This window comes from Antennarius striatus, chromosome 9 (assembly GCF_040054535.1).
Source record: "Antennarius striatus isolate MH-2024 chromosome 9, ASM4005453v1, whole genome shotgun sequence".
NCBI classification, from domain to species: domain Eukaryota; kingdom Metazoa; phylum Chordata; class Actinopteri; order Lophiiformes; family Antennariidae; genus Antennarius; species Antennarius striatus.
Window position 1 is genome coordinate 11,265,337 of NC_090784.1, and position 26,836 is coordinate 11,292,172.

The 26,836-nt window shown below is 39.8% G+C and overlaps 1 protein-coding gene across 2 annotated transcripts in view; it reads left to right on the plus strand.

Annotated features, from left to right (window-relative positions):
- Positions 1–26,836, plus strand: part of LOC137602040 (A disintegrin and metalloproteinase with thrombospondin motifs 16) — a 57,067-nt gene that overhangs the window by 19,626 nt on the left and 10,605 nt on the right. For both annotated transcript variants that reach the window (XM_068324587.1, XM_068324589.1), the window contains 12 exons: positions 76–235; positions 1,668–1,773; positions 2,153–2,290; positions 6,476–6,629; positions 9,314–9,409; positions 15,225–15,373; positions 17,418–17,590; positions 18,100–18,230; positions 18,533–18,656; positions 18,842–19,086; positions 19,208–19,343; positions 20,774–20,900. In XM_068324587.1, coding sequence (XP_068180688.1) covers positions 76–235; positions 1,668–1,773; positions 2,153–2,290; positions 6,476–6,629; positions 9,314–9,409; positions 15,225–15,373; positions 17,418–17,590; positions 18,100–18,230; positions 18,533–18,656; positions 18,842–19,086; positions 19,208–19,343; positions 20,774–20,900 — 1,739 coding nt within the window. The remainder of the gene's footprint in view (positions 1–75; positions 236–1,667; positions 1,774–2,152; positions 2,291–6,475; positions 6,630–9,313; positions 9,410–15,224; positions 15,374–17,417; positions 17,591–18,099; positions 18,231–18,532; positions 18,657–18,841; positions 19,087–19,207; positions 19,344–20,773; positions 20,901–26,836) is intronic.

Below are 26,836 nucleotides of genomic sequence, written 5' to 3' on the forward strand. Positions count from 1 at the left end.
ATCCAGCTCTGTGTGCTCGTCTTCTTTTCATAAAGACAACAATGTTTAGCCTCCTTTATCTGCTTTATCTCACAGGATGGCTTGGTAATCAACCACCATGCAGACCACACACTGAACAGCTTCTGCCACTGGCAGTCCACACTGGGAGGCAGAGAGGGCCAACACCATGACCACGCCATCCTCCTCACAGGACTCGACATCTGCTCCTGGAAAAATGAACCCTGTGACACTCTTGGTAAATCTTCAGCAATAAAAAGATTGTGTCGTTATAGTAAGCGTAGAAGTGTCATTTGGAAAAATATAAAGTATTTCATGCAGCGTAAGTACTAGGGCAATAGAACACGCAATCAAATGTTAAAATACTTATGTGAGAAAGTGAGACAGGTTGTTTGAGAGATTCAGTATGAATACAATATAACAATATGACATTCTCTATTACCATCTGTTTCTGGGAAGGTGATCCTGTCACCTGTCAGCCCAACAATATGACATACTGTGGCATAGTGATGTAAAAAAAATATTAAATTTAACAGCAGATTATAAGAAGTCCACCATTACCATAACAATCTTAAACAAGTAGAAGGCAAATGTCAAAGATTTTTACGAGATATAAAATACTATCACACTGAAAGATGTGTTTATGAAAGAAGTGTTTATGAAAATGACAGAAAAGGAAAACTAACCAGGTCACCTACTTTAAGCACAAACAAACAGACAGTCAGTGGGGCTGTAAACAGTAACAAACTAACCACAGCTTTTTTTGCTGTAATGACAATGCTAACACACTGCTGTCTTCCGCACTGTGAGAAAAACTTCCTTTGTGAGTCCCAATGAAGCCCAGATTGACACACACTTCCAAACACACATGGTCTTTCAAACCCCAGACATTTGACTTCAAAGTGTCAAGGCTAGCATTAGCTCTAATCATCCCTATGAAACCTCAGTTCAAAGGTCTGTGTGTGTCTCTGAGGTGCGTGGTCAAAAAAAGTAAGTTCTGACTAATCCCAAAGTTACAAGTCAATAGGACTTTTAGTGCAACCAGACAGGATATAACAACTTATTTACATCATGTTTATATCATCCACTTCATGTTTTCCTTCACATTTCAAAACCCATGTACAAAATGGATGATGAAGATCAAAAGAAATCAGTTCTAAAAGTCAATCCTCCTAGTTACGTAAAATATCAATTCCATTAGTTATTTACATGAGTATATTCCCTTTGTTTTTTTGTTTGTTTTTCGCGAAAAATTATTTAGAGCTGTAAAGTGAAATATATACAGGAAAACAAAATTATATTCTCACTGAGACCAATACATCAGATGTGGCTATTGTCCTTTTCAATTCACAACCACTAGTGTACGTATGAAAATGAACTGTAAAAAAAGAGTTTAATAGGGAATGAAGGATATAAACTGTGAAGTGAAAGAGGGTGATTTACACATAGGAATGTTCCCACAGAATTCCATCTTTTAATCTATGGAAGAATACAATAAATTGTCTGCTTCTCATCTGAGAGAAACCTCTCAGTGTACATTGTCAAAACTGAGAAGCCCTTTCTCATTAAATATATATCAGTACTGCTTAAGATTGGTTATTGTAATCAATCAGTCAGAACTGATGAAGTAACTGAAGTGCAATCTAAAAACTGTATTGCTGCATTTGCAGGTTTTGCTCCAATTAGTGGGATGTGCAGCAAGTACCGGAGCTGCACCATTAATGAGGACACAGGCCTGGGTCTGGCATTCACCATCGCCCATGAATCTGGACACAAGTAAAATTTTCCATTACTCTAATGATTACATGAATACCCCTAATAAAGTACTGAAAATTGTGTCTGATGTCAACATTCTAACCAGGAACCACAACATCCATAACTAAGGATGTCTGGTGGGGCCTGTAGCATGTAATTCTCCACCTTTGGTCATTATATGCATGAAAATTGTTAAAGTATAAGTGTATGAAATATGATGTGTATGTTTTAAGCATGTACAGCAATAGTATTCTTAAGCCTTCCCTTACTTTGAGGTGCAAAAATAAACGGTCTGGTCTTGATGTTCAGGTTCCCATTGTATTGTTATGTTGTGGTTTCTGTAGCTCAATTTTGTTACAAACATACATAGATGAGCTCTTCTTCTCGTTTCATCCCCCAGTTTTGGAATGGTCCATGATGGTGAAGGGAACATCTGTAAGAAGTCAGAGGGAAACATCATGTCTCCCACATTAGCTGGTCACAATGGTATCTTCTCCTGGTCTTCCTGCAGCCGCCAATACCTCAGCCGCTTCCTCAAGTAAGCAGCTATATATTCTATAACAACTACACATAAGTAGTGGTAATCAATGCTGTCCTTATTGTTCAAAACACCTATTGGTATCACCGTCTCAGCAGTTTTAGAAAAAGACAATATCTATATCAAATGTTACTGAATAATAAGCAAACAATCATCCATTATGCAGCAAAAACAAAATTATTCCAGCGACTTACTATCTGGCAAATGCTACTTTGATTATGTATTATGTCTTAATTACCTACAGATGCTATAGAAGGGGAGATCACAACTTTTTTTTCCATTTAATGACTTGTGATTTAGTTGTGGGCTGATCCCTCATAACTAGCTTGAGTGTATGACAGTAGATGTGCAAGAAAGACAGTGTAGAGGGAGTGGATTTGCTGTCATTGACAGCAAAGCAGCAAATTAGAGAAAAAAACTAATTTTCTGTTTGTTTCACAGCTATTAAATTCTAAGAGACAGTGAAACACTCTCACACCTCCACAAACCCTAGCTGGAGGTGCACCATTGCTGGATTTTGTGTGAATATACACAAAGCACTCATCAAACACACACTGCAGCTCTTTAAACATCTGTGACACAGACAGAGCAGAGGAAACAGACAGTGATCTAACGTGGTTGCTATGTTTTTAGCTTTTAGTCCAACTTCACACCCTTTTTTATGATATTCTTTATTACTGTCTAGGGGCTGTAAACCCATTCTCTAACACAGCAAAACAATAACAACAACAAGTACACAGAAGCACACACATGGTTTCCGCAAACCCTCCATCAAACATTGCTACAAGATTAGAAGTGATGATTGAGAGGATATGGTGACATACGAGTTTTGGTAATATGTTCACACGTTTATTGTTTACATGCAACACTTATTATTGTAGAAATTATGACTATTGCCGTTGACAAAAGAATGTTCTAAGTCCCCTCCTTTTTCAAGAAGTGTTACAGCAGATATGTCAAAAATATGTCAGCAGATGATGCATCAGTTCCAAAGCTGCCAAGAGGAAACCTACTCTTATGTCACAACTATTACTGGTTTTGCTTCGTATTGCAAAAGCAAGGACAAACAGGCTTAATTAAGTGTGCAAGAGGCTAAGATATGGAGTTGGCACAGCAACTTCAATGATATGTGGGACTGATTTCAGTCAGTTTTGCTGACTGCATACTATAGGTATTATGTATCAGGGTGCACATGAGTGAAAGTGGAGGAGAAAAGTTGTGTGTTTATGCAATAAAAGCATTTTCATGCATACAGTCTTCTCATCTGAGTTAAGAAAACGGGCATCACAGAAAACATGCCTGTGTCTGGCTTTATTGCTGTGTCTGAGCATGTGTGTTTGCATGAAACCAGATAACGTAGACTCTGTACCCTCCACTAAATTTACCAGTGTGTTAAGTGAACTGTCAGGTCTCCCCTCTCAAAGTAGTGGAGACAGATACTGTATTTCCTCACTGAGTTATTAGAGCTGGGGTGACCTCACCCTTGTTAGTCCTGTCAGCCTTATATTAAACTCCCATCACCCCCCTGAGGCCATGTGGAGGGAATATCTGCGCCACAAAAACAACAGAGGGAAGGCTTCCTATGTAATCACTGAATGATAAAATGTTGAAATTCTGTAGGTTTTCCTAATTGCAATCAAAAGAATGTTATGATGTTCAAACATCCTTGGATAAATGTGTTTGCCTGACTACAATAAATGCTTCTACCTTCATCTGCTTTAGAAGGGAATGTTGTTTCAACCAACACAGTATACATCACACTCATTCTAACTCTGCCTCTCCTGAGTCAGCCATGACAGAGAACTCTGAGCCAATACTGCACTGTACAGTCAGAGTCTTTGTCTGATCTCATGCTAACAAGGGATGGACAGCTTTGTGGTACACACAGCAAATTTGTCTTAAAATCCACCTTGGGTTGATTTTGTTTGTATGTGAAAACCTTTAGTCAGTGATACAAGAAAGTTATTCTCGAGGTAAAAAAAAACACAGCATAATGAATAGTCCAGTTTATTGGTCGCCTTATAAACTAAGATCTGAGAATGCACCTCACTGTTCCTTGTAAAGCTCCATTCTCAATAATAAAGATACAGTCAACCCTCGGTTTTCGAACCAAATCCATTCCAGAAGGCTGTTCGAAAAGCGAGTTGTTCGAAATCCGAAACTATTTTTCCCATTATAATTAATGTAAATAATTTTAATCCGTTCCAAGTCTAAAAAACAACTTTTTATAAGTTTTTTTTTTTTTACTATTTTACACCATAAACTGCACTGTATATTGTTTACCATGAATAAAAAGGGGTAGAAATAGACACTGAGTTTTATTTCAATAAAAGATATCCTATCGAACTTTGAACATGAATGCGCTACGGACGAAGCATACTGGGCATTCGAGTTCGCTCAGCTCCCAAGTGAGTCGCGTTCAGGTACGCTCGGCTTCTTTCGGTTTGGTCGAAAGCCGAATTTTGGTCGAGTTCAGAGACGTAAAATTCTCGGATTTTCTGGTTGGATTTTCAAACTGAGACATATTTTTAAACAGTTCAATGTTTACAGGGACCGATGCAAAAAAACATATGTGATAATTTGTGAGCTTTACAGATGCTGATGAGCATATCTTGTAACCTTTGTCCTGGGTCAGGCTATACTTTTCCTGTCATCAGGCTAAGCTAAGAGCCATCTACATATCTACATCTACTCTTCTAGCTCACAACTCTTTTAAGGAAGCTCTTCTGTCTCTTCTTGTGAACTCAATCTGTTGGTTCATACCAACAGAAAGATGCAGCCAAGCAGCCAAAGAGCTGTATAGGTCTTAGTGGCTCAGTCGTCGTAGCCCAGTTATCCACCGAGCTACCCTAATTACATGAAGCTTTTTAGTGAAGCTTTTTAGTGAAGCAGGTGTGTTTGCTACACACTTCATGACTTCATTAAAGGAGGGGGGGGGGGGTTAAAGAAGAGAAATAGTATCAGTGATCACTTTTGAAACTGCTGTTTTAGTGACTTTCACAATGTCTTCATCCGTTAATATTTATATATTTTGAGTTTTAAATAAAACACACTGTTCCAAGATTAATATAATACAAAAATATGAATCAGGAAATCTGCAGGGGTTCTATAAAGATATGTGTTTCTCATTTATTTAGTTTTTACATTTTGGCTGATGGAATGTCTTGTGGTGTTCGGTCACAGCTCACATAATCTGAAATCATTTGATCCTGTTGTTTTGTAGTGCCGCTGGTGAGAAAAGCTACTCTGCTCCAGAGATTATGCAAAATAGTTTCATTGATCTTGTGATGTTACTGTAGGTGTGACTGGATGCCTGTGTTGGTACATTCCTGCCCACCTTGACTTTACTTGCTTGCTGATGTTAAATTGAAAAGTAATGTATTTTTCAGAAAACTAAAATAATGGAGAGTTCCAGAATGAACATCCATTGTTCTCAAAGATATCCTGACCTCATAAAGCAATAGAAGATCTCTCTCACACACACACACACGCACGCATGCACGCACGCACACACGCACACACGCACACACGCACGCACGCACACACACACACACACACACACACACACACACACACACACACACACACACACACACACTCTGCTAAAGCAATCAGCACCATTCTCTAGTCGAGCAACCCTTCCAATATATTTTGCCCGTTCATACTCTTTCCTCCATATTTTTGTATTACGTACCCCTGACTGCAGTGTATGAGCTGTAAAACATTTCTGCATAGTAACCAGTAATATCAGTTAACTGTGGAAACCCCCTGCTGGGGTTACTATATGAGTGAGTGTGCAAGAATATTTTACGTCTGTCATAACTGTCTGATGAATTAAAGCCATTACTTTCAAGGTTTGAGTCTGGCAGCTTGTTATGTTCCCATGGCAACCCTTTACAATACTCACAAAAGTGGGACAACAATGGAACATCAAGTGCTGATGTTTTCTGTGTGGATAACATTGAACTCTATATCCCAAATACTTTAAATCTTTAAAACATGGTACTGAAACTGAATGTTTATTTCTGCATGTTTGTTGTATATTCCCAAAGTTGTTCCAAGATTAAAGTATTGTTCCATACACTTCCGCTCCCCTCTCTCCACATCATCTTTCACTTTTCTGATCTCCGCCATTTCTTGTTTCTTCCATTACCTCCTACTTTATGATCCTGTCCTCCCCTCCAGTTCTGCCCAGGCTCTGTGCTTATCAGATGAACCCAGAGCAGTCAAGGAGTATCGATACCCTGAGCAGCTGCCCGGCGAACTGTATGATGCAGACACACAGTGTAAATGGCAATTTGGGGAAAAGGCCAAACTCTGCACCCTCGACTTTAAGAAGGTAAATTGATTATGACTCAATTATGCCATTCAATTCAGATTTAAACTCAAGTAGAAAAAATACCTTGCCATGCGACAGTTCTCTGGGGTTTTCTCAGCACAACCATTTAAACTCAAATGTTTAAGTAGTTTAAAACAATCTGGTGGCAATTGTGTCTTTGGAAAAAAACAGAGAAAAAATCAAGAGTGGGGCTGGAGGAATGAGGTAGAGGAAAAAAGGAAGAATAAAGGAAAAAGGAAGGAAGAGAGAAACCAAGTAAGGGCTGGATGCCCTCAAGTGCATATGCACATACACAGACTCATGTATGCTCTCCCTCTGTCTCTCTCTCACACACACACACACACATGCACGCACACACACACACACACACACACACACACACACACACACACACACACACACACACACACACACACACACACAACAAAGAAAGGGAGTCATAATAGTGCCCATACAACCATAGAATGCTCACTGGGATGGATGACTAAATATACACTGGAATGTTGCCAGTGGGAATCTCTCCTTGTTTCTTTCCCATTGTCTCATCACTGCTGATGTTCCTGTTTGAGATCGTCTGAGTCCAGATAGAGTTTGGATTACTTCAGCGATTCATACGACAGTAAATGTGTACATCTTTGTTATTTTCATCTAAATTAGAAATACTCTTTGGTACCTCACCTGAACCTGATCGGATGGATGGATGGATGGATGGATGGATGGGTGGATAGATGGATGGACGGATGGATAAAAATAGAGTGGCTGATTTTGATTCCGTATTGGTAGCACAGACTCCTGTCTAAACATGTTTAATGTTTATTTAATTGTTCTTTCTCATGCCTCTTAACCTTCCCATTTTCTCAGGATTGTCCCCATGTTACCCTTCTTTTTTTTGGTGTGTTTCCAATCAAAAATTTCCTCTATCTTTAGTCATTCTAAGAAATATGTGACAGAATGTGAAATATTACTTGTGATATATAGTGGAGAGAACTCGCTTAAGAGGAGCTTCAGCATGAGGAACATTAGAGGGATGGATTTTTTTGCCAAGAAGACTAAAGTTTGTCCAAGTATATCACCAAATCTCCCTCATTTCACAAAAACCACTTAACCCATTTTCATGACACTTTATGGAAGGGTGTTAGATTTGGGTGCAGATGTGTATAGATTGATAGATCCAGAACCTTTCTGTTATAACACTCCATAACATTGCGAGATAGGGTATACAGAGCTTTCATGACACTTTGTGGGGTTGTTGGGACATGGGCCAGACGAGTTAAACAAACATGTGTTGGACTGTGCAGCCTTGGCAGATGCATGTGCTCTACTCAGTGATTTCTAGTCTGACTTTGTATTTTCATTTAAATAATAAAACATGCTCACAAGATGTCTCCTTCAACTATATCGGACCTCCTAATTTGAGCCTCATAATCCTTTTCAACACTTTTCAACACTTTGGATGGGATGCATTTACTTTTTCTTGATATATAAACATTTTTTGGGTTAAATTTATTCATGCTAATTCACTTTCATGTCACTTTAATCCTTGAATATAATTCTTGACAATCAGAAGCAATTGTACTTCTATTTAGGGTTTGAGGATTTTTATTCCTTCATTCAATAGACTTCTAAAGTCAATTATATATGTATCCTCAGAAATGGACTAAAGAATAGAATGCAGCCTCATTAAATCTGACATCCATGCATCAACATATTTAAACTGTGTTACTTAGGAGGAGAAATCCTCCCACAGTTTTTGCTCTTGTTCTCTCTTTGCTCATGCACCTGATAACATCAAGGTGCACCGACCCTTAAAAGAGTTTGTGACACCCTCTGTCTTTCAATGTGCAACAGTAATCAGACTTGGCAATGCAAACTACAATAATATGTATTTTTAGGTGTTTTTCTACTTTCCTTTCTTCAATTGGGTCAATCTGCCTAGCCCTGTCACTCTTTGTCTTGGTCTTTGGTCTTTGGTTTTTGTCATTGTTACGGCTGCAAAAGACCTAAGCAGTTATGAAAGTTGGACAAGCAGGACTTTGGGTTAATTCCATGGTGGCTCTTGGCAGAAACTAGCTGTATATTAGAAATTCCTATCAGTGTCTGTACTTTGTTGTCAAAATCTGATATGATCATTCAGAAATTAATAGAGTGGACATGTTGCAAAGTAGAAGACTGTGTTTCTCAGGCAATGGGAGCAGGGAAACTCCCATCTGAGTCCTTCACATCACTGCTGAAAAACACAGTCCTGACATCATTTAAGATTGATATGGCAATTTTGTCTTTTTAATGCTTTCTGTTGTATATTATTATCTCTGCGTCCTAATGTATATATCTTATGTGTATCATTTTGTCTGACAGAGTGAAAGTCTACTTTATCTTCTCTAATGAATTGATTGATGCATGGACCCAACTGAATGTGTATTTTTCTTTTGTTATCCTAGCTACTGTCATATGAGAAATACAGGGTAATCTTACACTCATAGTTTATCAAAAGATTGTTATTGATACTATTTCAACAAGTTTCCATCAACATTAATTTAACAACTCTCTCGTGGCAAAATCAGCATTTATTGTCATTCTCATGGGTTGCTTGCAGCTGTTGTGTGAGGGATAGTGATCAGTAAGGAGGAACACATGTTAGTAGTGCCATTAAAACTACTCTTGCTTTTTCTTTAATGTTGCTCCAGGATATCTGCAAGGCTCTGTGGTGCCACCGTGTTGGGAGGAAGTGTGAGACCAAGTTCATGCCAGCTGCTGAAGGCTCTGCCTGTGGGCCTGATATGGTGAATTAACACGTTTGTTTTGTTTTTTGTTTTGTTTTTCTGTGCGTGCGTGTGTGTGTGTGTGTGTGTGTGTGTGTGTGTGTGTGTGTGTGTGTGTGTGTGTGTGTGTGTGTGTGTGTGTGTGTGTGTGTGTGTGTGTGTGTGTGTGTGTGAGAAAAAAAGAGAGAGCCATAAGGATAGAAGGGGTAAGTGAAATGCTCACCACCAGCTTTGAGCCAATTCATTATGTTTCGAATTGTTGAGTAAATAAATGAAAAAATGGGTGATCCATTCATCGGTTGGCGCAATAGCTTATTTTTGTTTTTTGCTTGTTTTGTTTTCTACTTGGCTGTATAAAGTACTGCTCTATGGCAACATCTTACCACATAAACTTATAAATGAAAGGTGCCAAACAAGAGCTTCTCATAAACATTTCTTTGCAATTTCGTTGAAAACTTCCCCTCCATCAAAACAACACAACTGAAAAACAACAAAATGTTAGACTCCATGTGCAGCAACAATTCTGTCTTCAGTGAGTTTGTCCTTTAAAACATCGGTTGGCCTGGTCATCTCATTGTGCTGCTTTCTACTATCAACGTTGTGACAGTTACTCTAAAAGAAATAGAGCTCGTAAAGAGACGTCTCACACACGTGGATTCCTCCTCCTAGGATACCACAACCCCATACTCCCACTCAGTTTTGCAATTTCAAACAAAAGGCCTTGAACTGATAAATATTGCAGTCTTAACAGCATCTTTTTACACCCCAGGGTGTTCCAGAGCACTTAATAACTTTTAAACAGTTTGTATTGACTTCTCTGTGTTTTAGATTTGAGTTCATTTGAGTGCAGCGTCAATAAAATATCTCTCTGTGATTGAGGTACCACACTGTCCCTTCATTATTCTACCTCAAAGACCAGCTGCAATTCATTTGGTGCTGACTTGGCAAAAATATGACACTGGGGTTAGGGCCCAAAAGCAATCTGTGTTCTTTATTTATTCTTTGTTTCTTTTCTTATTTCTTTAAAGAGGATTCTCCCCCAAGGTTTTCTCTTTCTTACCATGACTCCCCTGACAGACCCTCATCAACAACTGCTTCTCAATATATTGAACTTGATGGTGTAATACCGCCCTCCCTCTCCACAGGACAATTAACTGAGCATAAACAATGACAGGCTCACTTAGGAATCTGTGGCACTCAGCCACAGGGGGAAAACTGAGGGGAAATCAGCTGTTCTAATTCTTAGTCAAGAACCACAAGATTGTGCAGGGGTGTGCATGCATCTGTGTGCGTCTGTGGTGTGCGTGTACGTCTGTGGTGTGCGTGTGTGTGTGTGTGTGTGTGTGTGTGTGTGTGTGTGTGTGCGTGTGCGTGTGCGTGTGTGTGTTTGCGTGCGTGCTTGCGTGTATGTGTGTGTGTTTGTGTGTGTGTCTGTCTGTCTGTTGGCCCATGTGGCAAGCATGAGCACACAGTGAGGACAACAACAGCTGAATATATGCTCTTCTATTAATACTGATGCATGAGCAGGTTCTGTGTATGTGCAATGTGTGTGTTCTTGCAGAGGTTCTTGAGAACACTCTGTGGCAAGCAGTTGAGTATATTGTGACTGATTCAATCTTGGCATGTACAAGTCCAGATCATTCTGGTGCCAGGAAACAGCTTGTGACATAATGTTGCTTTAAGGGAGTCTAGATTTTGCAAAGTATTCTCACATTACGTTAAGAGATTATGAGTGAAGTACTGCTCATTTGGAACATGTGACAGGTTAGTTGTTTAATCACAACCCTTTTGAGGCAAATATAGCAAATAGTCCTTGAGGATTATGAGGTATGTGTGCCACAGAGCTTGTCTGCTATCTAATGCAGTCAACGTCATAGCACAACTGTATTCACATCTCTTGTTTCTCAGTTTAATATTCTTCTTCTGCTTGAATGGACCTTTGGTAATGTTCATGGAAGAAAGCCAATTGGTCAGGGTGCTCCCTGTGCTGGTGGTATTTGAGTAGATAATTGTGAACACCAATGAAGCTCATCTCAGTAGAGCAAAAAGGAACAGCTGCCGACTTGATGTGGTTATGCAGTTTGTTCCAAACTCCCCCAAGAAAAGTATATAAAATCAGTGAAAACCGTCATTGTTTATTCTTTAAATGTAAAATTAGTGTATGTTCTGTTGCAATGGCAGCCTGTATCCATTGTTAACCAACTGCTTCATATAAAAAAACAGGTGGAATATGGTATGTGGCAAAATTAAATGCAAATACAGGCAGTTCTCAGCCTACAGCCAAAGTTGGTTCAGACAAGATGTTCATAAGTTGAATTGTTTGTAAGTCATTATTTATTAAATTTCAATCTTTAATCGCCATTACTACTCTAAATATGGAAGTAAGACTTACTTACCCTAAGACTTACCAGAAACAATTATAGGACATACAAACAACATATAATACAATAAAATACAGGTACAGTTTATTTTGAATCAAGCCATGTTCGATTACGCGTCGGTTTTTCCAAAAAACAAACATTAAAAAAACATTGGTCAGGGCCAGCAAGGTTTTCTCTACTGGTCTAACATAACCAGAAATCATGAAAATATTATAATATATTTTTAATGCGTTTTCCTTAATAAATATACATATAAATATGTAATTATACATTGGGATATACCGTAATATGACATATACCAACACTGGGTCAGTTTTCTATTTTTGGGTTAGAGAGATTTTATCCAATCAGAATTCAGCTAGCTTGTGTTGCCAGGTTGAATGAAATCTGCCCAGGACCTTCAGAATCTAGATGGATGGATGGATGGATGAATGGATTTATTTATTCATTTATTTGTTCATTTCCCTGAGGAAATTGCACATATCCACTGCTCAGCCAAACACCAGGAAAAAACAAAAACAAACAAAACAGGACATACCACAAGACATACACTACACTAACAGAGACATGTAGCGTTAACAGGACATACGTATACTAAAAAAATTAAAATATAAGCAGTATAAAATTAAACTAAATTATATCCAAATCCATTTAACCGCGTGCTGACCTCTCCACCCCCCCCACACACACACACACTCCTCCTGAGAGAGTCATTGTACCCCCTGATGGCACGGGGCACGGAGGAGGACCTCAGCCTCTCTGTGGAGGCGCTGTGTGACAGCAGTCTGCCGCTGAAGGGGCTTCTCTGCTGGGAGAAGATGGTGTGCAGGGGGTGGCTGGTGTTGTTCATGATGGCCCTGAATTTAGACATGGTCCTGCTCCCCAGAACTGTCTCCACAGAGTCCAGGCTCAGCCCGAACGCACTGAAGAACGCACTCCCTGCACTGTGAGTGAACGGGAACATATAGTTAATAGACATGCAATAGCCAATCAGATCACGAGTTGGCCTTCTAGGACCTGCTAGACCACATTGTCCTCACATGTACGTGTCCTGTGATTGGATACTCACTCTGAGAAGCTATGCAGACGCAACGGAGATGCACATTTGAAGAAAAGCTCTAGTGAGACAAGTGTCCTGAATGAGCTAACCTGTTCTAGCTAACGAAGTGTTCTTCAGAAAAGAAAGGAGAATGGATTTTGTGTTTAAATAAGGTATTTACACTGCTGTTTCGGTGAGTACAAGCATTTTATTTAAGTTTTCATATTTAATGTTCTTGTAATTCAATTTAATTGATGTCAAATCAGTTGTAACGATATAAAATGACAAATATACTAAAAATGAAAAAAAATCTTGTGCTTCTGCAATGTGTGTAAATAATGTGGCTCACTTGCGCAGCTGTGTGATTGTGGTGGAGATACACAAAAAAACTTTTGTCTCTGCTGGAAAATAGCCCATTTTACATATGATAGAGGTGATGCAACATCTAGTATTGTGTTAGTGTATGTGTGTATTTCGTTTCTCTGGCTGTAGTGTCATAAATGATGGTAATTTCAGTTGGATGTGTTTTGTGACGTAGTTGTGTGACGTCTATAAAAGGTGTGGCCACGGGGTTCTTCTGTGCCAGTGACAATAAAAGGAATGGGGCTACAATGCTGTTTTTTTCCCATTTGAGAGAAATTAAAAACACCTCAATCCTGAACACTAGATTCATGGGAGCGGTGGGAGCCGCTTACGGTATTACGGAATGGATTTATTCACATTTGACTAAGGAGAACATCACTGAAGGCCTAGGTGTGAAATGCACAGCCCGCCACTGGTCCGCCACAAATATTGGACTCAAATATTGGACTAAAATCACTAGAAAATCATTAAAAGCTCAAAATATAATAGTAGCCCATAATAGTACCCGGGTATTAACTATAATAGCAACTAGAGATGGTACTCTCAGACACAGGTTTTATCAGGCTTTATTCATCTCTTTACACATGAACTGGGAACAGAAACACAACTCCACTCATAACTAACACACTAACTCCCATTCCCTTTTTTCAAGTCTCATGAAATTCCCACAGCCCAACACATGCACAGCCTAAGGCTCAGGTCAATATCGTTTGGGACGGCAGTGGCTCAGTTGGTAGAGTGGGTCATCCAATGATTGCAAGATTGGCGGTTCGATTCCCAGTTCCTTAGTTATTTGTCATTATGTCCTTGTGTCCAAGATGCTTTACCCTCCTTGTCTCCGGTGAGGGACTCGCTGGTGTGTGAATGTGGTTGAATGTTCCCATGGTGTTGGGAGATGCCGTTGGCACGGATTGGCTGCCACATTTCCGTCAGTCTGCCCCAGGACAGCTGTAGTTTCACATGTAGTTTACCGTCACCAAGTACGAATGAGGATCCGATCCGATGTAAAGCATCTTTCAGTGTCTAGAATAGTGCTATATAAATATAATCCATTATTAATATTATTATCATAATAACATTCTCTATTAACACAGGGTATATTAATATTATGTTACTGTGCAATGTATAAGAATAAAAACATATTATTAAAAAACATACATATAGTTCCGGTATCTGCCGTTAAGCATCACCTGTGATTCACATGATTGATTTGAATTGAGATTAGTTTACACACAGTAAACTTTTGCTCCTCATAATTGAATCCTTGAGGAGAAGTAAAAGAAACACACAATGAATTATTGGCCAGTTTTTTTAAGAGCATCCAACAACAATAGCCACAGTCAGCTGCTGATGTTGATGATCCATTATAGGGTACTGTAGCATGGAGCATGTCACTTACTGTACCCTTCAGAGAGAAGGAAGAGGAATAGGAGGGTGGAGTGATTGTTGGTTAGAGGCAGAGTTGTCATTGGAGATTGTTGCTACAACCACTATACTACCACTAGTCTTTGCTTTATCACCAATGATAAAATGTAAAGTATCCAAGGAGTTAAGACTTACTGAGATGCTCAGTAAGGGGCGTTGTACCAGAAAGGGGAACTAGACTAGTCAGATATGGCAGTGTGCGGTTGATAGTCTCTTCAAATGTTCGTAAGTCAATGTTCCTATCTTGAGGACTACCTGTATGTTCAAAACAATAGTTAGACTAGGAGAATATGAGGCAGGAGGTAGCTTTTCCACATTGTGGTTGTATAGCTCAGTTCTGTTAATTGTAGCTGATAACAGCGCAAGGTAGACACAGTCCCAAAAGTTTCAGTCCTAACACTGTAAGCATATAACTGTGGAAACAGACTGAAACTTTTTGACAGCAGTTATAGGAAAGCATTTTCCTATAGAACACTCCTATAGTTTGACAGACAGCCATCATAAAGTTGATAAAGGGTCTACTGGAATGTATGTATGTCTCTGACACTTTTATTATACTTTGCTCTCTGCAAGTGTCCACCTATGTTTCCTTCTCTCTCACTCATAATTCCTCTCTTTCTTTTTCCAGTGGTGTCGTAGGGGCCAATGTGTTAAGAGGGGTGACGAGGGTCCAAGGCCTCAGCATGGCCAGTGGTCAGAGTGGTCATCCTGGTCTGCATGCTCAAGAAGTTGTGAGAGTGGAGTCACCTATCGAGAGAGACAATGCAATAACCCCAGGTAGAGACACAGCGACAGCCCTTCTACAACTGGGCATGTTAGACAATATCAGAAGAGTACCAAAGTATCAATATCGTAAATCATTTTGTTAGCAATAGATACTAAGGGTTAGATAAGAACATCAATATCTCTCTTTACTTTAGCATTAACATAATGAATATTACATTTAGGAGAAACGACTTTCTAGAGAGCTATTTCACATTTATGTTTCTTTTAGTTAAGACTCTTTAGAGGCACCAGTATAGAAAAATATGGGCTTGCTATTTCCTCCTGCTTTCAGTCTTCATTACAATCTAAGCTAACCACCCACTGGCTGTCAACCCTCTGGATGCAGAAACCTGTGATTGATGTCAATCTTTTTGTCTAGTACTCAGCAAAAAGTGACTGTGCCTCCAATTATTCAATAATAAGTGTCAACATTAATACATAATTGACTGAAGCATTACTTCCTTGTTCTGTATTGCAGCGGATAGTATATGACAATCAGAAATCAGATCAGAGAGTCTTAGATTCCTAGACTGTTCAGAGAGATTGAGATTGAATTCAATATACCCTACCATGGTTGGCGATGGCTGATGATTCTGTGATGACTTTGTGAACTCTCCATGAAGACTGGGCAGTAACAGGGAAGTAGGTTGATGGCTCAACTTGCATCAGAAGTGAAACTTTATCTGGGAAAAATGGTTCAACCATACTGCTGAAGAACCAGCCCCTGTTGTCTATTTTACACTTAAATCAATATTTAATATAACAATACTATCTACACTTCATTGAGAAAAACTTCAACAAAGTCACAGACATTGTCAAACCATGATGAGGAGTAGGGTGGAAATATGTGTTGTCTGTGTTCGCTTTAGCCATGTCAATGTTGTCTGGTGGAACAAACATTAGAATGATCATGATATTGAAGGTCATTTAATACAAAAGACCAGAGTTTGTTATGGAGAGGCTCTACCATTTTTGTGCTTCGTTTGCTAAAAGCTTTGCCTCCAGTGTATTAAACACATGATTGAAATAGTGGTGAACACTCACATGGATCGGTTGCTTCATCACTCATCTTCCATGCAGCCCCCACTCATCAATCACTCAGGATTATTTACATGTCCAATCTGTAAGGGGGCCCTATCCCATATGCCTCCTCTTTATCATGCTATGCCAAGATCCTGACAAGTGGTGAGCTAAATTATATAGAGTGGCGAGGGAGGTGAGATGGTGCTGTCTTGCAAGCAAAACACAGAGATGGGGGGGGTGATGACAGAAAAGGGATTTAAAGAAGGAAAGATGAAATACAGAGATATCAAAGGAGAGAATCATGGGGCATGGTAGAGGTATGTGACAATGTGATGGGGGTCTTATAGAAGGTGTAATTGTTTGATTGACAGGGTTTAAGGAACATAGCCTGGGGATATACAGCTGTGATTGGAGGATGCTTCACAAAGACACCGTCTCACACAGCGCCACATACACTGAAGATTATTCTCTTATTAGTCATGCCAATACTTAGACAGAACTTCACAGTAATGCATCACAATCTGACATTGCCTGTGCTACTTTTCATCACTCACATATTTTCTGTTGCAGGTTGAGCAATATTCTTTGTCAAAATTTCTTTTATCTTCAAATATAGATACATTTCAGTTTGTATTTCAAAATAAGTTGGACTATTTGCTAAGGAATATGTGGACTGTCACAAAATGTTGGCAGTTATTCCAAAAACCAATTTTTCATATTTTCTATTAGGAAAAATGAGGCATTGTCAAACATTTTACTCAAATGTTTGATTAATCACTATAGCATGCAATAAAGGGTTGAAAAAAAGGTCACAGCTGTTAATTTTGTATAAGTACTGTAGGTTTGGTGAAATATTTCTTGACAGTGAGCTACACCAATATGTGTGAAAGCTTTATTCAAACACTGAGCATGACACCAGTGTTCCACTGGGACATACCATACACAAGTGAGACGACATTTGGACATTACCCAAACAGTTCTAATGAAATACTGAGTAAGCTTTAACAACATCTTTTGCGTTTCTACTCTACAGACCTGCATATGGAGGGAAGTTCTGTGATGGGCTCTTCAGGTCATACAAACTTTGTAACACAGAGGACTGTCCCCCCAACTCCATTAGTTATAGAGCAGAGCAGTGTGCAGAGTTCAACAGCAAACAGTTCAGAGGATGGTACTACACATGGAGGCCATACACCAGAGTGGATGGTAGGTCTGAAAGTGCTGTATGTCCATAAATCTAATTTATGTTATCTACCAGTCAGTGAAAGGAAGCAATACAAATCATTGTTCTATTTCTTTTTTGTTAAAGAGGTGTTTAAGCGGTAGTTAGACCCCATATTATTATTTATTTTCATAATCTATTCATAATTTGTGGCTCATCCACTGTGTGCTTCTCACCCAAAGTCTGGGAGGGGCTCCAGCCCCCTTGTGGCGCTACGTAGTGGAAAAGCAGAATGATATGAGCACATTGTCCACAGTGACACTTTGTTTGGGAACTCATTCATTAGGAATACTTTTGATATCCGGATTCTAATATATTTAATGCTTTTTAAAATCATAAAATTGCAAATGTTTTCTTTTAACCGGTGGCCCGCCATTAAACTGCTAAAATAGTTTTATACACCCCTGCACAATAGAAATTCCGGGGGAAATCTTTAACCAACTACAATTGTCACAGAAGTTAATATTTTGTCCCTGTAATTGTATTTGCCCAGATCAAGATGTATGCAAACTGTACTGCTTTGCTGAGGGCTATGACTTCTTCTTTGCCCTGGCCAGCAAAGTTAAGGATGGGACACTCTGCTCACAGGACAGTTCTAATGTCTGCATTGACGGACTATGTGAGGTAACACTTAACAATGTCGTGCAGCAACACAGTACTGTTGTTTGACTGATTTCAGTGCTTGAATATTTTCAATATATCATATAGTGTGAAGTCTTTAACGTTGAGCTACACATTTTGGGAGTGGATTGAGCAGCAGAGATGTCATGACTGTGTTCTGTCACATCTTAATATCATGAAAAAGTTACTATTCATCATCACCACTTAAGGAACTGGTGATGGTAATTTTTTTCATTGTGATTTATATGAAATGCTGTATTTAATGTTGATGATTTGTGAAAAGGAATCATGTTTTTCTTGTGCAGAGGGTAGGCTGTGACCGTGTCTTGGGTTCAACAGCTGGGCCTGATGCTTGTGGAGTTTGTAAAGGAGACAACTCCACCTGCAAGATCAACAAAGGACAATACACCAAGCAGCATTACACTAACCGTAAGATAAATTGATTTTGATGAAAAGATATTTCAAAGATTTCTTTCTTTCCTGTTCTTCACTATTTTTACACCTCATATAATGATACAAAGCATGTTTGCTTGGTTTCATAGAAAATATTATTGAAATTATTTAGTTACTTCACACCATCTGCTACCTGTTCAAAGTTCAGTGGTCTTTTTCAGAGTACTATGGGGTGGTAACAATCCCAGCAGGGGCTCGAAGTATACGTGTCATGGAACTGAACACATCCAGCTCCTACCTGGCTGTCAGGGACACCCATAGACGCTACTACCTCAACGGACAGTGGACGGTGGACTGGCCAGGCAGACATCACATTGCTGGAGCCATTTTTGAATACAAGAGACCCTACAACAGACCAGAGAGCCTCATATCAACTGGCCCCACTAATGAGACTCTCATCATAGAGGTAAGACATCAGTGGACACAGAGTAATAGCATATAGTGAGTCCTCTATTTGCATGTATATTTTTTATATTCGTTTTTTTGTCCTTCATCTCATCATTCCTTTGGTATTCTTTTGCCTGCAGATATTATTGCAGGGTTGGAACCCAGGTGTACGGTATGAATACACGCTGAAGAAAACCGATGAGAAGAGAAATTACATCAAACACAATTTCACATGGGCCATTATACGATCCCAGTGCTCCACAACATGCGCCAGAGGTGAGTGTAGCCCCAGACATTAACATATAGCACTGAGGTCAAAAGGTGTTCTTCCAAGCTGATCAAAGTGTAGTGGAGCCTTTTGATCTTCCCTGTCACATTAAATCTTTTTTGCAGGTAAGTATCCATTTGTTTTCCAATGCTTGTGTATTGCTTTCCAAGATATAATTCTAAGATGATTTCAAAGCCTAATGTGTTGATGAAAAAGGACAGATCTCCTTTAGATCTTCAACCTGGCCCAGCATCTAAAGCTCAGTCTGACCTCTGTGATCTATAATGAGGCTTTTAGCTGCAGGTTAAATGGAGAGGGGGAGCGTTCCCATCGTTAGTTAGGGCACATTAGTAGCTTTTGTTTGTGACTGGTGTGACTTCCTCTTGTTCAAATGGAGACTTGCTATTACAAGCACACACACACACCCACACACACACAAGAACACACACAAAAAGAAATGCTAACGCAAGCACACACATGCATGACTTCAACCAGTGGCCTTTGTCCCACCAGTGGACTAGTATGAAATTAGCACATAAGCACACACAAAGCCCTGCATAGACCCTGGCCTGATTTGAGGCAAGAGGTCAGTGAACAACGATATGTGCATGAGAGAGATGGTGTGTGAGCAGTCATGTGTGTTTACTCATACACATTTCTTTTTGCCAGAGATTATATGCATATGGGTGTGAACAAAGCCTCCAGTGTAGAGTTTCTATTGATTGACAGTGAAGGCTAAAGTTCTCCCTGTGTCTGTGGCAGTCCACCCCAACAACCTCCACCTCTTTGTGTCCTGATTGTAGGCCGCGTCGGGCTAGGGGTCATTTACTTTATTAAAGAGTGTCACTGACTGACCTGCATGTGTTGAGATGTGCAGATTAACCATGCCTAAGGCCAAATACCTGTCGTGGTATCTATGAAGCCAGGATTCAGGTTTCATGAAGCAGTGCCGTCAGATTTGTATTTGTGCCAGAACAAACCAGCACAAAACACCAAGCACCTAATTTTCCCCTCAGAAATCAAATGATGATAATTAACTGTAACAAAGATGGTTGCCAAAAAAATGCTAGAGTGTTCGTATTATGCAGAGTTTGAATAGTTTCTTTTTATACATTACACATTTTATTGAAATTGTGGTGAAAAGGCAAATGTGCAGATAACAAATCACATATATTTTACACCTACATGGAATTGGAGTGTGAAATAGTAACATGCTGTCGTTGAATTGCTAAGCATGTGTCACATATCTTGCGCGGGTATTATATGAAATGTTATAGCATCCTGACATGTAGCCTGTTGAACTATGTGTTTATTTAAATACACTTTTTCATAACTGTTCTATAATTAATCCATGAATACAAAATAAAAGTTTTAATTCAGAGAGAAAATTGTATCATTCTTGAGTGATGATGTAATTGAATTTATCTGACCAATACAGGCCAGATGAGCACCAAATCAGCATGCTACAAAGACTTTAGAGTGCAGGTGAACACATCGTACTGTAATCCCAGAACAAGACCCGCCACTGGACTGATGCCCTGCAACACCCATCCTTGCCCTGCCAGGTCAGACCCTTTGCTCTTTCATATGATAGTGCTGTGTTTTGTAGTTACAGCAGAGATGCGTATTTTGCGAAAGCAAATAAATAAGTGGAGTTTTTTTTTTAATTGGAATTAATAGTTGTGATTGTTTTGATGAAATGGTTCAGCATCTATTGTTTGGATTGCCAGAGATTTCTGTTGCAGACATTTTTACTTTTCCAGGACATTAAACCTGCTACCCTTGTGATTTAATCAGTCTTTACAAAGACAAGTTTGCTCAAGACTTTCATATTTGCGGACATGCAGACAATAAACATGATAGCTGCTTAACATCAGTTAAGCATTGTCATGCAAGCATGTCCCCACCCCCACTCACATGCTGGAGGATTGCTGTGCCAAAGCAGGCCTGTAGTCTTACAGAGCTGGTAGTGTGGCTGTAAATCCATGTTAAGAGAAGAATTTCTGTGACTGATGCAAAAACTCACAACTCATCCAGCTCAAACCTCTGTAATGTCATTGATAATCCGAATGTTCAAACATTTGTGTATGACCTCATAAATATATCCACTCCGTCTTTAACCGGCTCACAATCTGGACATCATTAAATCATGGTATTTTATCGGTGCAAAGATTTCCTCATATTTTCTTGATACTTACTCAGGGATGGAGTATTTGGCCCTTCTAGACCTTCAGATTTCAAGGTGTGTCAATTAATCAACCAATCATTCTGGAAGGGCTCTCTACTGTACTGCAGGCTATGTGGTAGCCAAAGGACTCTTGTCAGTTTGACATTCTCTACATGCATGTTCATGCTTAATACTTGTGCAGACAGTGTCAGGGACCTCCAGGGAAAAGGTTGATATAATTAAACCATTTCAGAAAAAAAAAACAGTTCCAAAACACAGAAAAAGGTGTTGAAACTCAAATGTGCAAGCCAAGGCAGTAGCTGTCGATGTAAATTTTCAAAATCAGCACCACAGAATGAGATCACAGCAGTGGTTCAGTAAAGCTACATTTGAAAAGCGTGAACAGACTCAACAGATTCTTAAGTGCAAAGAAAACTGGGGAGTCTGTTATTGCTTTTCTGTTGTTCTCTTCATACAGTAGTAATCAATCTTCACATGTGCATTAAGCTCAAACTGTGATAGTCATGGGTCAAAGGCAGCTGTGTCGTCATTGTTTTTAGAGTGGTATTTTACCACTTGACACATCATTGTCAAAAAGATTGAACTTTTTAGAGGTGCATGTTTTCAGGACATTATTGTCTCGATCACTGGCAAAACCTCAAAATTATGGTTGTTCTTTTTACTTTCCTCCTCCTCCTTCTCCTTCTCCTAACTGCCATGTGTTAGTGATCTACAACACCTACACATCTGTTCTGTAATTTCTTGACTTGTACTTGTCATAAAGACCTGTTTATTGGTTGAGTCAACTCTTCCAAACTTCCCACACTATCTCCTCATATAAAATGAATAAAAGGTGTCAAGCATCACCAACTGGATTCTCCACCATTTTCCAGCCAAATAAACCACCTGTTATGTAATGATGACATTTCCCTCTCACTTAATGAAACATAACATTTTGTCCAAAACATATGTGGGGCAGTTCCAGTAGATACTCTATCTGTGTTTTCATCTTGTTCAGCATGATACCTCATCAAATGTCAGGAATGGTTAGCTTCTGTGTTTGTTTAACACAGCATGCCAAACACTTGTTCAACTTTTCAAATGTAGCATCACTTTGGGATACAATGCAGAGCAACATGCCAGATCTCTATCAAGACCCACTTGAGACATTTAACTTTTAGTTTAAGACACATTGCTATATGAAACATGTAATATGCGCCATCATCTTAACTGATGGGGCATTTTAGTTCATCCTATCCCTGCTGACCCTCAGAAGTTTTTTTCCCCCCACAGGTTTGGACTAGAAATAAGCTCAAGATTAATTTACATCTGGGAACCAAAGTAGGAAATGTTATCATACATTAAAGTTTGCTTTTAGGTTGTTGTTGCCAACAAGGCTTTTCTCAGTGTTGTATAATGTGACTGCTGACACTTAGAGTGGCACTAACACATTTTATATGATTTATGATGAGACAGACAGAAGGAAAGTGGGAGCAAGACTTGCTAATGATTCTATGGTTACAGGGTGTGGTTCTGTGGAATCTTGGCTCAGCTCAGTTGGTTCAGTCACTGTCTACCCCTGATATATAAGGCCAAGGCAGAGGATCAAAGATCAGTCAACATGGTCCAGTATTATGGACATCATAGGGAGTGGTGCGCCTGTTGACAGGCCGGACATGTGTGTATACACTAAGACACGCACAGGGGAAATGTCCCTCCCTTGTCTGTTTTGCTCTGGACAGTGTCATGATGGGTAAAAACCTGGCCAGAAAACTAATCAGGAAAAGACATTCCTGGGACAATACTGGTTTAAATTAGTGGGGAGCTTGAGACTATGTTGATGAAAATAGCAGAGTTTAGGCCAAAGCATTGAAAAATAATTATAATGGTAGTATAAAAATTATTAATTAATTGTCTCGTGTTTTTTTAGCATAGATGCTGTATGGCATCATCGGTGCAGTGACTAATAGAGCATGTCCCTCCTACTGCAGCTGTTTCTGAAAAAATGGTTCCCCGTAGTGATTTTTAGTGTGTACTTTTAAAATGTCATGTAGCCTAGATCTCTGGGGCTTACATATGTCCTGTAAGAGAAGTATACCAGTCCAAAGTACTGAAAAGACACACAAGACACGGAGAGAAACAGTGTCCCTCTGTACTGTAGCGTACCACATTATGATGCATGGTTTAAATACATCACTGTTATTTCCTTCTAATGCAGCCTTTTGCTTGGGAAAGCAAAACAGACATTATATTGACACTTTGTTTGCATTAGAGTGTTTAATTTTTTTGTTTGTGTATCACAAAAGAAAACATCCGTAGTGTAAGTAACAATTGTTTAGCATAAACAAGATGGAATTGCTAAAGTCAGTCAGTCAGTCATCTTCAGATTATCACCGCTAAATCCACCGCAGCGGGTCACGGGGAGCCGGAGCCTAACTCGGCGGCATAGAGCGTGAGGCAGGGTACACTCCGGGCACGACGCCAGTGCACCTCGAAGCCACACACAAAGACACACACACTCATTCCTACGGGCAATTTGGAACGGCCAATCAACCTGAAGCGCATGCTTTTGGGGGTGGGAGGAAGCCGGAGAACCCACGCAGACACGGGGAGAGCATGCAAACTCTGCACAGAGCGAGACTCGAACCCAGATCCACCATGTTGTGAGGCAACAACGCTAACCACTGCACCACCGTGCCGCCCAATTGCTAAAGTGTATTCCGCAAATGTAATAAAGATAAAATTATTAATGTTAGCCTATGCTCCATAGAGTGGAGAACACTGCACAGATGTAGTGTTATTACAAATGCTGCATCTCCAATACAATTTAAGCCCACAAAATAGTGGAATAATTAGTATACTACCTTTGAAGAATTGCGGTCTAAAGTTACTGATAGGGTACATGCCATTGTTTAGGGCAGAAGAAAACTACTTCATCGACCAAACATTTCATCTGTGGACTATCTGTCTTTCTATATCCCCAGGCAAACTACTTAAACATGTGGAAAAATCCCAAGCTTGACATGCCCGCCATGCCTAGTTACAGTTGCTAAGCTATAACAGGCCAATCAATGGTGGCTCAGCGGTAGAGCAGATGTCTCGTAGACAGATCACCCCAGCCATCGGTGGATCGAATCCCGCTCCCACCAGGAGTGTGAGCTGATGGTGGGAGGTGAGCCGACACCTCCCACCATCAGCTCACACTCCTCAGCAGTGGCTCACCTCCCAGCCACTGCCGAGGTGCCCTTGAGCAAGGTGCCGACCCCCATACAAGCTGCTCAATTAGGGCGCTTTCCAGAAGCCGCTGCCCGTCACTCTGCCTCCTAATGTGTGTAGTTTGATGTGTATGTATTAACTGCATGCTTACAGGCCCCCTTGTGTGCTGTGTTCAGGGGTCCTGTATACTGTTAAAAATACTAACCTGAGTGACCATGTAGTTTCCCCTTGCAGGATCAATAAAGTATTCTTCTTCCAGTCCTCCTTTTGAACTTCTCCAACCACCCACGCGATGCCTTAAATGCCTTAAACTTATTTTTGTTTTAATAACGATTGTAGTTGCATTTCGGCCATGTTCTTTGGCGAGATCAACCAAACGCATCACTTTTTCATACCTTTCCATTATCTCTTTCTATGTTTGTATGCACAAAAAACTCTTTTCTTCGTCTTTTCCCGTTTTCTCCGTCACTTCCTTGGGGTCCATAGTGAATTCTCAAAAAGTTATTATATTTGCGCAAAAATATCAGAACACCTCACTGGTCGAGTGCTGAATGCCAAAGACACTACATAAGCACCTATCTAGCTCCACACAGAGGTGGAGTGGCATCCCTCTTAGCCAATGGGATGCCAGGAAGATAGGTAATAGGTAGAGCAGCTATGAGAATGTTGCGTTCAGGAACCTGTGGGAGATTCGACTATCAGCCGATACTGTGTTTTTACATTACGTAAATTTCTTTCGTAAGAAGAGGCAATATTTTCCTGCTGAGAAATTCCGTAAGTAGAAAATTTCGTAAGTAGAGACATTCGTAAGTAGAGGTATCACTGTAATATAGAATCATATACAGCACACCTCACCACTGTCTTACAGTCCTCATACTTGTCCTGCACCGCTCTAACATACTTCTCTGCCACTGCAGACTTCCTCACACAATACCACAGTTTCTCTCTGGGCAACCTGTCATAAGCTTTCTCCAGATCTACAAAAACACAATGCGGCTCCCTCTGGCCTTCTCTGCACTACTCTATCAACATCCTCAAAGCAAGTATTGCATCTGTAGTACAGTACTCTTTTTTGGCATGAAACCATACTGCTGCTCACAAGGGCAGAAGTGAGCATTTGAGGAAAAGACAGGAGACAGAGCTGGAGGTAGCAGAGATGAAGATGCTGGGGTTCTCTTTGAGAGTGACCAGGATGGATAGGATCAGAAATGAGTACATCAGAGGGACATCACGTTAGAGGTTTTGCAGATAAAGTCAGAGAGGCCAGACTGAGATGGTTTGGACATGTTCAGAGGAGAAATAGAGAATATATTGGTAGAAGGATGCTGAGTTTTGAACTGCCAGGCAGGAGGCCTAGAGGAAGACCAAAGAGGAGGTTTATGGATGTAGTGAAAGAGGACATGGAGGTAGTTGGTGTGAGAGAAGAGGATGCAGAAGACAAGGTTAGATGGAGGCAACTGATTCGTTATGGCGACCCCTGAAGGGAAAAGCCAAAAGGAGAAGAAGAAGGAGAAGGAGAAGATTTTTTTTTTGGAAGAAACACTTTAATCACATTCAAACATTTTACAATTTTACATTAGATGAAAGTACTAAAAGTGCTTCAAAAACACTAAAAACCAATAAATAAAATTAAATACAATTTAAAAATTAGTGCATTATATCAGGAAGTTTGCAAAAGTGAGTTGATCCTCAACTAAAGTGCATAGGACATTTTTGTGACACCAGATGTTCCTAAAGTTATTTAGGTCTTTTGTCATTTTATAAAAACCAAATTCTAGTTTTAAGCGACAGCTGATGTTGCAGCAAAAAACAGTAGCTGCTTCTTGAACAGTATTGTTTTCAATTCTCCTCTTCCTGGTCACGTAAATTGCGAGTTTTGCCTCTCCAGAGATAAAATTTAAAAGCTGCCACTTTCTTTGATTCGATTTATTGTACACAGCACCGTAGATGAATTTCCTGATACTAAAATCTTCACTGAACAGATTAAAAACATTCGTTAGAAGAGTGAAGAGCACTGCAAGTCTCCCACACTCACTGAAAGCATGAAAGACTGTCTCACGAAGGGGACAGAAGGGACACTGGCTGGACACAGCAGGGATAAAAGCATTGGAACCGATG